Genomic DNA, 13,322 nt, shown 5'->3' with positions numbered 1-13,322 from the left:
TGTGAACTGAGCAGGCAAACAGGTAGACAGAAAGCCTTTTCAGAAGACATCTGGGACTTGATGGAAGGATGATTCCTGTTCAATGGTGCGTAAAATATGGAATGAGTTTGGGTCAACATATGCTTGTCATCCATCCAGGAGCATACAACTTAATTGCATTGATAGACATAATCATAACCCAAAAAAAGAAAGAAATGAGAAGGTTGTAGCGGAGGACAAGCATTACTTTGTGTAATCTGGTTCCAAGACATATTTGGAGGGCAGATGTGAAGCTGGTGCCTATAAGAGAAAAGTAAACAGGGGATGCAAGTTTTTGTATGGCAGAGGACATGAGATTAGCCCAGAACAGGAGTATACCTTTAGAAGATTATATGCTGTTGCTGGGTGGACCGGGTACATTTTTGGTAATAAATGTTTCCATGTGGGCTTGGTGGATGTAGTGGCATGACTGCTGAGCAGAACTTTTTGGGGTTAGGTAGGACTCACTTTAGTATGGTAGGGTATGGTCTGCTTAGTTTGTGGAGCAGGGAAATGCCTCAGGGGAGGGTTGTTCCTAGCAGGAAGGGATGGAACAAGTTAGGGGGGTGTAGTAGAAGGTTTGGATATGCCACTGACCCCGCAAACTAGCTCAGGAGAGGGTTAGGGTATGGTGAACAGTTGAGCTATGAGGATCTGTTAAGGACGGAGAAATAGAGAGGAGAAAAGAGCCAAGAAAGTTTGAGAAGGTGATCGTAAAATGGTTAAAAAAAATGAGGAGGTACTTGAGAGAAAGCAGAGATTTAAGAAATTTGAAGAGATGTTTCCTATGGGTGAGGTTTAAGGGTGTTTTGATAAATATGATTTAATGCTTTATCAGGCAGCATTATTTGGCTATAGGCAGAGCGAGGATTCTTGCTTATGTTCAAGGCAGGCCTCTTCATATTAATGCATCTTTTTTTATTTGTACAAGTGACTTTTTGAGTGGTGCCGTGTCCCAAAATGGATTTACTGCGAAGGAATTAAGACTACAATCTACAGAATTGATTCTTTATTCACTGGGGAATGGGAATAAGGCACCTCTAATATTGAGTAAGAAAATCTCTAATTTGACATTGGGGATGCAAAGTCGTCGCCAGTCTCCCCTTCTCCTCTCCCGCCGCCATCTGGATTATTTGGGCTGGTTTGGTATTGAAGACATTTCTCTTCACTGCTCCTCAGATTGGCACCAAGTAGGTCAATTCAGCAGCACAGGGAAGGGGAGACGGGTGCAAGTGAAATCAGGAGATCTGGGAGGAGAGTCCTTTGTGATTGAAGGTAGGGCTACTTGCATACCCCTGAGCTCAGAGGAGACTACCCTGTTTTTTTTTGTTTGTTTTTTTAGGAGCTTTATATAGCGCAAACTTGACCTGAAGTTATCAGAGGGCTTTACATGAGCACCAGTTGCATTACATTAGTACACGTTAATTTTTGTTGTTGTTAGTCACATGGAGATTTGGTGACTTGCCCGGAATCACAAGATGTGGAACGTGGTTAGCGAGACTCGAACCGCCCTAGCCGTTAGGCCACATCCTCGCCCCTAAGCAAACGCGAGCAAAAACATTTTTTTTTAAATTACTGCTTTCTTCTCCAGGGGTATCCCAGGGCGCAGTGCATGCTACACAAGACTGGGGCGTGAAGATACATAACCTCTGACAGCGCTGTGAGGCCACGGTAATTTGAATACAGTGCTAATATATAAATGACTGTAGTTTACCAGCGCATCGCATAGGTGCCCCCAGCATTGCATCCTCGGCAGGACGCCCTGGTTAAAATCCCTCCCCTGGCAGGGGGTCTTACATAGCGAGCTTTTGAAAATGGGAGGTGGATGTTTTCTACTGAACGCACCATCGTTTATTTGTAAATTGTTAGGTAATAATTAGATGGTTTTAGCGGACCTGAACGGTGCGTTCCCTTGAAGCATTCAGGTACATTTTACCTGGATTAACTAAGAAATTAAATGCATGCCGCTGACTAAATGATTATTTCTAATCACATACAACAGTGACATTCATTTTTTTCTGGGGGGAAAAACTGCTGCAGTCTAGAATTTTATAGAAAGAGAATCATGTGAAATGTAAAGTTCAGTATTACAATAGTTTCACATGCTGACAATGGGTGGACCGGTTTGCTAAACCAATACTGCTAAGAAAGGTGTCTCTGTAAACCGCGTGGGAGAAGGTGGGGAGGCCCGCGCACTGAAAGGAGTCTCATGATGTCACGCTGGTTGCTCACCGGGGATTGGGCAGGGCCAGGGGACTGGTAGAACGTTTAAATACCAGAAGGTGACAGTGCGCGAGCAGAGGACCTCACCGCCCCTTCAGAAAAGACTGATTCAAGCGTCCTGCTGTTCAGTCACCGGGACATTTCACCAACCAGGGAACTGATTCTCCTGATCCACAGCCAAACGTAAGGTAGGGTGGCTTCATTTATGGGAACCATGCTGTTATATTGTGTTTAATGTGAAGGTGGGGGAGTTATGTATGCAGAATATAACCTGTGTCTTGCAAAGGGTACTCTGCAGTGCTTGAATTGGAAAAACAGAAGTGCAGGTATTCTGAACCAGAGTACTTGCTTGTTTCTGAGAAGTGCCAGTACTCTCCAAATAAATGTATTAAGTCACTCTTGAAAAGTGCTGGTACTCAGTACCGGGCATTACCAGCCCATTTAAAGCACAGGTACTGTGTCCTACTGCAAATTAGGGGGCATATTTACATGTTCTGGCGAATCTCTGCAAATCAGCAGGGATGCGCCAGAACAGATGCGTCATGCAATCCTCTGCTTCCGCCACCACAGATGCGCCGCATTTACAATGTGGCGCACCATGGTGCAAGGAAGGGAAGATGCGTGACGCATCTTGTGGCGTATGGGTGGCGCATTGCTGGAGTCGCGTCGCAAGCGCGACGCAACTCCTGCAATGCACAGGGGGCACCCATATTCAACGTGGTGCGTCACTCCTTACGCCTGCTTCAAGCAAGCGTAAGGATTTGATTCAGCAGCGTTGTAAAACTGACTCAGTGAAATCTTGTAGATTTCACTGCGTCAGTTTTACGCGGCTTTCCTGCGAGGGAACGCCCACCCTGCGACAGAACGCCCACATGAAACCTGATGCAGGTTTCATGTGGCGCAGGGCTTTACAACGTGACGCATCTGCTTAGATGCGTCACGTTGTAAATAAGTCGCAACGTGGTGCATTGTTTACGCTGCTGCTGCATCACAAAAGTGACGCAACGGCGGCGTAAAAGTGTCGCAAGGGGCTTGTAAATCTGCCCCTAGGTGACTTGTACAGCTCAACAGAGAGAACAAATTCATACCTAGGCACTTCCAGGTTGAAAAGAAGGGCCCAGTTTGTTTCACAAGAAAAAAATACTGATAGCCGTTATCTAAGTGCTTCCAATATTGATAGGTAAGGAACTGAGGGACAGATTTACAAGTCTCTTGCGCCACTTTTGTGTCATTTTTAACATGGGAAAAATGACTCAAAAGAGGCGCAAGAGGCTTGTGAATAAGCCCCGGGGTTTCAGGGACATCTTGTACTTTCCTGACAAGCCTTCGGAGGACTTCGAAAGAACGACCACGAGATTCGCAGAGAATCCACCATGGCAGTAAGAGAATTCAGAATTTCAGCGAAGTACTCCTTTTTCCAAAATGAGCAATTTATAAAACAGATCACAACTCAATTTTGAGTAAGCACGGGATTTTTTAAAGTACGTGCATTGGCCGAGGAGCAGCTTCTGAAACGAAAGAAATGTTTTTGACTCACCAAAATTGTGGGAGTGGGCCAAAGAATTATACAAATGAGTTTAGTGTATGACTACTAACAACATGCCGACTCAGACTCATAGAGGTTATACAGACATTGTAAACACACAAAAGGTGATGGAAGGAAGCTTGCAATAAGTCTAACTACTGACATCAATCTTGACCCTGCTCCAAAAGGAGCAGTTCGGCCTGAACAGCCAAGCCAGGTCATCCCTGAACCAGAGCACAAGCAACCCAAGACCCTGATTACCCTGGTTGGGTGTAGCTTTGTTCCAGCACAGTGCGCAAGAGACCCATGTCTGGGCCTACCCTTTGCCACTTAGGGCGGTACATCAAACATACAAACGGTGATGGGAGGCTCCTTGCAATTAGTCTAACCACTAGCAATCACTCAGGGTAGCGTTACAACCCATCGTTCTTTTGCCCACCATGCCACCTCAGATTAGACCCTTTCTCCCTTTGCGTAACCTAATACATCAGCCAGGAACTCCTTTACAGCAACTCAGTATTATATAAAGTGGTAGATTAACAATGGCACTAAGGCTTGGGCTTTTGTTGATCCCAGATTGTCTATATATAGTATTACCTGGGGGATCAGCACTGCCGCCAGTACTTCCTTGGATAAATAGAGTACTTAATGTTAATACTATTCCTAGAATGTAAGTAATCGCTTGCATGATCCATGAAATGGCTGCCTTTATGGCCGTGTGCTGTTCCTCATGTATTTTTTTTTGCCTCACACTCATGCGTAGGAGCAGTGGTTAAGAACAAAGGAGCACAGCTCTGGTCCTTATGTATGGAATTTACACTGCATTTGCAGGCCATACTATAGTCAAAAATCTGAGTCACTCCCTCCAAGTAGCTTGATACCTGCTGCAAAGCACTTCAACACCTTATCAGGGGTTGATCAGCTGCATGCAAGCATCACTTCCTGAGTCTATTTAAATGTGTATTCTGTTTTTTTTTAGGGTTGGAGCTGCTTCATGACCTGTGTGTTTCATCTTGAACTATGCAAATATCATAAAACTGTTGTTTTACTGAAACTCATTTCATGTTTCATTGCAGTTTCTCTCACATTCTAGCTTCGACCCTCCCCCCACCATCTTGTTTTATTATCCCTCTCTTGAAACTGGAGTTTGGTTTTCTATTTTCCATTTCTTGTTCTCCTCTTCCTAATGATTAATTACCAATGTGTTTGCGTAAATATTCAGTTATATTCTAGGAATTTGATCCATTGAATGTTGAGAATTCCCTTGTACACAATCGGGTGGAAAGAGACATTATTGGCCAGTATAAACATCTGCTTCAACATCACAATGCTTCTTTTACTGTTCACGCCCTGCAACTTACAATATTCTGCCCTCAGGAAGTGGAGTGTTCTAATAGCATGACTATGCTTCTGCTCTGGGGTATACAAGTTGGTAAAGGCACTCTCCCTCTTTAAAGACCTCTCAAGAGGCTAGGAACAGCATCTCACATGAGGGCCTTTAACTACAGGTGTATGTTGGGCAACAATAATGTGGTGGATGAGTGTGACTAACTTCTCCACAATCATGCACATAAGGGATCCCTGTTGAGGCACAATGAGATCAAGTGGTTTTCTAAAGATCTCACTGATTGGTGAAGCAGCTCAGTTTGGAATAGAAATCTGGGGCCTCATTTATGAGAAATGACGCATCGCTGCGTGAAAGCAGCGATGCTTCACTTCTCAGTACGCACTCCTTGCGACATTCCTGATGCGCCATATTCAATGTATGGCGCATCATGTCTCAAGGAGTTACAGATACGTCAGTATTTCTGATGTATCTGTAAGCGCAAAAGTGACGCATTGCTGGAGTGTGTCACAAAAGTGAAGCAACTCCAGCAATGCGTCCTTTCACATAGAGCAATCCCCATCAGAAAGGGCCTGCGTCAGTCTTACGCCTGCTATGATGCAGGCGCAAGATTTTGACGCAACATCGTTCTAAAAGTGACGCAATGAAATCTCAAAGATTTCACTGCGTCACTTCTACGACCCTTCCTTGCGTCAATACCCCCCCCCCCCCCTTGTATACATTATACCTGGCGCATGTATAATGTGGCGCAGGAGTTTACAAAATGACGCATCTACCTAGATGCGCCATTTTGTAAATATGGCACAACAAGGCGCAGTTTTTATGCCACTGGTGCGTCACTTTTTGTGACGCACTGGCGGCGTCAAAGTGATGCACTGCCTCATAAATGGGGCCCCTGGTGTTGTGGTTCTAAGGACGACTATTTGTACCAACTAGCTCCCTTTAAATCTCATTTAGAGGAGTCTGACATTGATGTATCTAAAGACAGTCCTGCAGACAGTCCACTGAGATGCGATGAGATACTCTGCAGGACATGATAGTAACAAGCATTTGTATATCACTTTTTTACCATGGTCATCTAGTGCTCTCTGCGTCTTGCCGCCTATTAAGTTTCTGGGATTTTGGTGGGATTCTAATTAGTCAGAGACAAGGTGATCTGGTGACACTATAGGACATATTTACAAGCCCCTATCGCCAAAGAAACGTCTCTTTTTTCGATATTCCTGTGGCAATAGGGGCTTATCCTTATTTACAAGGCAGTGTTAATCCACTTAATATGGCTTAACGCTGCCTTGTAAACAAGGCCCCCTTTTACGCTATACTTAGAGTGAAAGGGGAGGGCAATGGGTGTTGCCGTGGGCATTCCAATGCAACACCCATTGATTTTGATGCTGCCCCATATTTACAAGGGTGGCGTAAATATGGGGCAGTGGTAAAATTAAGACCAAAATTAATCTGGCCCTAGCATGGCTCAACGAGGAGAAATGCTTTATTTATCCTCGTTTTTGCTGTTTCTATGTGTGCTGCATTGTGCTGCACACATAAAAACAGCAAATGCCATGTATTATTGTTTATGTGCAGGAAGGTGTTCCGTCTTGCAAATAAACAGTCATTTTGAAAATGAATTGTTGCAGCTTCTATGTGCACTGCACAGCAGCACAAAGCAGCACATGTAGCAGTTCCAAATCGCCATTTAAGATTGTTTATGTGCAGGAAGGTATAAATCATAAAAAGTAAAGGAGGCCCCCTTATCTGTCAAGTTTGGGACAGGGGAGTAACATTGAAAAGCAAGAGCGTCCCACGAATTAGCCACAAAGGTGGTAAAAAGTGTACTAGTGGTGCCAGGCTTCTTGTTTTTTAGCAATACCAATCACACAGATATAAACAGAACGTTTTATGCAACTCAATTCACTGGACATAGGCCAACCATTATGGAGATTTATCAAAAAACAAATTATACCAATATAGCACACATGTTACTTATATTCAGTCTAAGCTAGAGAAAAAACAGGAAAATTGTTTTTGGAAAAATATATCATTTGTGTATTTATTCAAGAATACAAAATTATCACAATAGTAACAAATAGTTAAAAAATACGTGCAGTATATTTTACATTTAATTAAAAACATATAAAATCACAATGATAAACAAAACCAATTTATACAATGTGGGTTAAAAAATATTCGCAAGAACAGGGGTCGACGCGGCGTTTCGGTTAAGGAGAAACAATTAACAACCTTCTTCAGGACCAAGTTCTAGAAGGAAACAGACAGTTACTTTTTTGTGTTTACAGATTTTTGCAGACAAAGCATATTACCAGAAACATTTCCTGTTGGCTAATACTATACGACATTTTATAACTATTAAGTGGTTGGCGCTAGTCAAAAACTGATTATTGGTAACTTTATTGGTATTGTCAAAATACATCACCTTCTATCAAGGGCACCGTTAGTGAATCCCAGCATTTGTTTATCGGGAAGCATTTACGATAGTGACATCACCTAATACGTGATGTCTAACAGAGACTTAAGTTACCTGTATTTTATTACTGGCTTCCAGATATATCCTAGAGGACCAGGGGCCCGGTTATGGAATCCGGGTAATAGCTGTACTGTATGTTCTCAATGCTTTTGATATAGCATGTGCAGTACTAATGTCTGAAAATAATAATAGGATATGGATCAATATGCTATATGCTCTGATTATCTTAGCATTTGTAATATACATAACAGGCATCTACCTTATGCTTGTATTGGGAAGGCTCACGCTCTGGTAGTAGGAGCCACCGATATTGGTTTTCAGTTTGGCTGTAAGTCAATACACATCTATTACCATATTGCATTCAAAGAAGTGATATCTGGAAGCCAGTTATAAAATACAGGTAACTTAAGTCTCTGTTAGACATCACGTATTAGGTGATGTCACTATCGTAAATGCTTCCCGATAAACAAATGCTGGGATTCACTAACGGTGCCCTTGATAGAAGGTGATGTATTTTGACAATACCAATAAAGTTACCAATAATCAGTTTTTGACTAGCGCCAACCACTTAATAGTTATAAAATGTCGTATAGTATTAGCCAACAGGAAATGTTTCTGGTAATATGCTTTGTCTGTAAAAATCTGTAAACACAAAAAAGTAACTGTCTGTTTCCTTCTAGAACTTGGTCCTGAAGAAGGTTGTTAATTGTTTCTCCTTAACCGAAACGCCGCGTCGACCCCTGTTCTTGCGAATATTTTTTAACCCACATTGTATAAATTGGTTTTGTTTATCATTGTGATTTTATATGTTTTTAATTAAATGTACAATATACTGCACGTATTTTTTAACTATTTGTTACTATTGTGATAATTTTGTATTCTTGAATAAATACACAAATGATATATTTTTCCAAAAACAATTTTCCTGTTTTTTCTCTAGCTTAGACTGAATATAAGTAACATGTGTGCTATATTGGTATAATTTGTTTTTTGATAAATCTCCATAATGGTTGGCCTATGTCCAGTGAATTGAGTTGCATAAAACGTTCTGTTTATATCTGTGTGATTGGTATTGCTAAAAAACAAGAAGCCTGGCACCACTAGTACACTTTTTACCACCTTTGTGGCTAATTCGTGGGACGCTCTTGCTTTTCTATGTGCAGGAAGGGACACCTACCTGGACATAAACTATCATTCCCACAACGCAGACACGCTTGCACTATGGTGCAAGGGTTCCTGCATTGACGCTAGGCAACTGTAATTAGCTCCAGGGCTGCACCGTCACTTTTCTGGTAAGTATGCCCCTCTATTTGGTTGTGTTTGTTTAGTAATATTGTCCGGCTCAGCTAGAACTGACTAACGTTTAGGAATGGTTCATACTGGATTTGAGTGGCTGGTCTGCAAGTTAAAGGTTCCGACAAGGAATCCAGTGCTGGCAAAGTACAAAGAAGCGAGTTGTCATTTTTGCAAGAGCTCTGTTGCTCACACCTTTGCTCAGTCTCTAATCCTAAGTATTGTTCCCATCTGTAGATCAATAATGAACGTGAAGACGGCGGTACTCTGCTTTTGCCTCCTTGGGGTGGTTTGGACTCTGCCGGTAGGTGCTTGTTCACTTTATGTAAATTAAATTTTTAGTGCCAGTTGGACGCAATTGAAAAGATGAAAGGAATTACATCCTTTCGACTTTTTCTCCTACACAGGCACCCCCATCAGGACGCTCAGCCAGGTCAGTTGAGGACCCATTTAAGGTGAGAAGGGTCTTGCGTAACCTCATTGGTGTGGTAACAAAATGATGTGGTATTTTTAACATAAATATTGCGGCCTAAATATATTCTACAAAAATAGCTCTCCATAGAACTTCTACATCGAATGGAATGATATTTTTGTAAACAATATTTAAGGCTGGATATTTCTGTAAGACAATATTTCTGTAAATGAATTTTTGATCAGTGTGATGCTAACTGCCCGATATACCCCTAAAGATTTAGGTTTTGCTAGCATAATGGACACTCCTATATGAACATTAATAGGTGCCATGCAAAGCTGATGTTGATGTTCTCCTTCCTGTAAAGACAAAGTACATGCAGAATATTGTTAATGAGTCATTTTTGTTTGTATTATAAAAGGTGAGTGGTCATTTAGCAGGGCTGCACAATTCTATCTAAATGGATGGCAGCTGTCCAGGATTTCAGGATACTCAATATTAGAAATTGGGTCTCTAGTTGTCACAGGTTTGCACCCTGTCCAAGTAGGGACCCCAATCCTAGTTAAGGTAAGTCAGATACACAACCTAAATTAACCTGTGCTCAACTTCTGGTAGCGTGGCACAGAGCACTCAGGCTTAACTTAAGAGGCAATGTGTAAAGTATTTGTGCAACACATAAATTACAGTAACACCGTGTAAACACCAAAAAAAGACTACACACCAATTTAGAAAAATAGAGTATATTTATAGGTGTAAAACAAGACTAAAATGGCAAAAATAAGATATGAATTTTCAAAAATTAAATCACAAAACAGTACTTGAGTTCGAGCAGGCCCATGGCAAATCCAAAGTTCAGGCAGACCGCTATGGAGGGCAGGCCCGCAACAGGACCCATGCAGGGCCTGCTGTGAAAGTATCTTGGATGGAGCAAGTGTTGTTTCGAAGACTCACCGCGTAGGTTTCCGATTCACGCAGTTGTGTCAATGTGTCAAAGTCGAGCCTCGCAGTCGGGGCCCGTGTCGTCATTGAGTCTCACAGTCAGGAGCTCGGATTACTGCTGTGTTATTGTCAGATCTCTCAGTCAGGACCTTAGATCAGCACTGTGTCATCACCAAACCTCACTGTTGCGTCCCGCGTCATAGTCGAGCACACAGGGATGTCTTCGGATCAGCACTGCATCAGAATCGCCATTGTTGTCCTGTAGAAGGGACTGCCACTTTGCTATCTGCTATGCTGTGTTGGCCTGCTGTCTGCTGCTTCTTGCTTGGGGGTGAGAAGGACAGGACATGCTCTCTACATCCTTGAATCCAAGTTTCACCAAGGGCTTGCTGGCTTGTCCCCTGTTCTTGAAGTCTCAGACCATCAAAGACTTCCTTCAACTCTACTTCAGCTGCTGGACTCTGCCATCTGTGGGTCTTCCCTTGCCTGAGGTGCCCCTCCAGTCCTGAGCCTCAGAAGTGGGTTCTGCAGCAGTTTTGCTAAAAATGGATGCATTGTCATCTTTGCGATTATTGGAATCAACTCAGTGCCATCCGACGCTGATGCAGTACCGATCAAAAGACATCCCTGCCTGGCTCAACGATGACACAGGATCCAACTGTGAGGTTTGTTGATGACTCAGCGCCCATCCAAGTCCGAACGATGAGATTTGATGACAATGCAGTATCGATCCGAGGACCCGACTGCGAGGCTCGACTTCAACACATCGACCCGAATGCGTGAATCAGAACTGACGCAGTGAGACTTCGACACCGACGCTTGTTACATCCAAGGTACTTTCTTCATGGGTCTTGTAGCCAGCCTGCTCTCTATCACGGTCGGTCTGAACTTTGGATTTGCCCCGGTCAAACGTGATCTCAAATAACCTTTTAGCGCTATGGTCTTCTAAGCATTGTTTTTGAATTTAATCTTTAAAAATTCATATCTCGAGTTCTACTCATTGGAGTTTTGTCATATTGGTCTTGTTTTACTCAGATAAATATTCTCTATTTTTCTAGTGTGGAGTCTTTTTGTGGTGTTTTCACTGTGTTACTGTAATTTAGGTGTTCAAATACTTTGCACATTCCCTCTTAGGGTAAGCCTGACTACTTTGTACCAAGCTACCAGAGGGTGAGCACATGTTAATTCAGGTTATATATCTGACTTACAATGACTAGTATTGTGGTCCCTCCTTGGATAGGGTGCATACCTCTGCTAACTAGAGACCCAACTTCTAATACCCAACATGAGTACATACAATCAGTTTTTCTATGGTGGATGCAGTTTGGCATTTTTACGTTGCGAGAAAAGTGGTTTCTTTTCGATGTGGTTGTGTGACCGCTCCATGTAACAAAGTCACCCTTCTGTATCAGGTCCAGTCAGGTTTGTTTGTAAAACCTTAGCCCATTCATGGGCAACTAAGGCTCTGGGCAGTTAGGCTTTATCAAAGGAAGAAGTGTAATGCATAAATAAGTACCAAAACCATGAAATAAAAAGAAAATGCAACACAATTAAATTCCAACACCAATTTATAGGTTGTATTTTTTTTCCTTAAATAAATGTCTGAATGCCAAAAACTCAGAGGAAGGTTCCAGAGATAAACATTTTCAAAGAAAAAACAATATCACTGCTTTCCAATAAATGCAATAATCTTTGTAATTTTTCAGCGACTCATGGTTTAAGGTCAGCCACAACAAGTAACTTGAAAATGGCTATATGGGCACTTCTGTGTGGACCAACTCCAATAGGAAGCCAGTCACAGGGACCAGTCAGGTCCAGTTGAATAGTTATCTCTTGGCCTAAGCTGTCTCCAGTCCACTTCCAGCTCCTATTGCAAACTGCTGTAGAAGAAAATGAAGTGACCCTAATGGTGGGGTTATAGGATGCTGAAGATGCTCAAAGCTGCTGTTCCAGTGTTAAGGGTTTTTCTGTGGCCACCCCTTGGTCCACAAGCAAGGAGGGGCAACTTTGGCTTCAGGGGTTTGCTTACCAGGACGTCTAGGAGTAGTCCAGCACAAAACTAGTTGCCATTAGTCTACTGGTCTTTGGTTACAGCAAAACCAGCGGTTCCCTTTCACTTGTAGTCACTTCTGTGCTGGGTTACCCCACTACACTTTGACAACTCTCTAGGGAGTCAAGGCTTTGGTGCAGCCACTTTTTTCTGAGTCAAGGAAAATCTCTCCATTACTGACGTGATCTGAGTTCTGGGTGCCTGGGATGCCACTATTACGCCCGCTAAGTGCCTGGATGGATGTGGCGACTAACTAGCCCATCGGCTAAAAGGCCCCCTCCTGTCTGACACACTTCCAGTGAAGTGTGCCACCTAGCTGTCCCTGAATGCACTATTCTGCCCACTCCCTAAATGTCAGAACCCTTCTCTCGTTGTGTGGAGCTCTCTAGACCAATCCAAGGGTGTAGCTACATTTGGGTTATGCTCCCCTTGCAAAACTGGTCTGACAATGGCTTTTCCCTCTCTCCTCAAGGTGACAGCCTGCCTTTTAAACAAAAGAGCAGCCCTCCTCAGTGTGATTACCATTTGCCTTTCTAAGGTCTGCTTCCCCTTTGAAGCTCGCCTTTTGGGCTCACACCCACTCTGGTCATCCTTCTAGGAGGAAGTCACACTTCTTTCCTCAGTAAGTCCTTTATTTTCTTTCCTTAGAGTTGTTCTCTGCTCTCCCAATGAAGGCATAAGGCTCTCTTGAGGACAGCAGCTTTGTGCAGACATAAATCGCTACTACAAAATCTAGGGTAACAAAGTAGCAACTTTCTAAAGTTGCCATTTTTGAATTGTTACATTAAATTCAACCTAAGCAAAAAGTCGGGTTTAATGCAATGGTTCTTTTGATAACTTGAAGTATCATATTTAGTAGTTCCATTCAGACTCTAGCACTGCTGAGTGTCAGTGTGTAACTCCATACTCGCAAATGAGTTCACTAGCCTTCTAACCATAAAACGGACAATGAAGAGTTTTTAATGTCAGGACATGTAAAGTTAATACAACACATGCCCTTCTTTCTAATGTATTGCACCCTGCCTTTAGGGCTCA

The 13,322-nt window shown here is 42.7% G+C and overlaps 1 protein-coding gene across 1 annotated transcript in view; it reads left to right on the top strand.

The window, feature by feature from the left end:
• The first annotated feature begins 2,319 nt into the window (after positions 1–2,319).
• LOC147727578 (uncharacterized) overlaps positions 2,320–13,322 on the top strand; it is a 38,916-nt gene continuing 27,913 nt past the window's right edge. Inside the window, exons 1-3 of the mRNA XM_086961625.1 lie at positions 2,320–2,429; positions 9,124–9,190; positions 9,294–9,341. Of these exons, the coding sequence (XP_086817751.1) occupies positions 9,131–9,190; positions 9,294–9,341 (108 nt within the window). The 5' untranslated portion in view covers positions 2,320–2,429; positions 9,124–9,130. The remainder of the gene's footprint in view (positions 2,430–9,123; positions 9,191–9,293; positions 9,342–13,322) is intronic.

This window comes from Lissotriton vulgaris, chromosome 3_1 (assembly GCF_964263255.1).
Source record: "Lissotriton vulgaris chromosome 3_1, aLisVul1.2, whole genome shotgun sequence".
Classification (NCBI taxonomy): Eukaryota; Metazoa; Chordata; class Amphibia; order Caudata; family Salamandridae; genus Lissotriton; species Lissotriton vulgaris.
The sequence above is the reverse complement of the archived record's forward strand: the minus strand, read 5'-3'. Positions and strand labels throughout refer to the sequence as shown.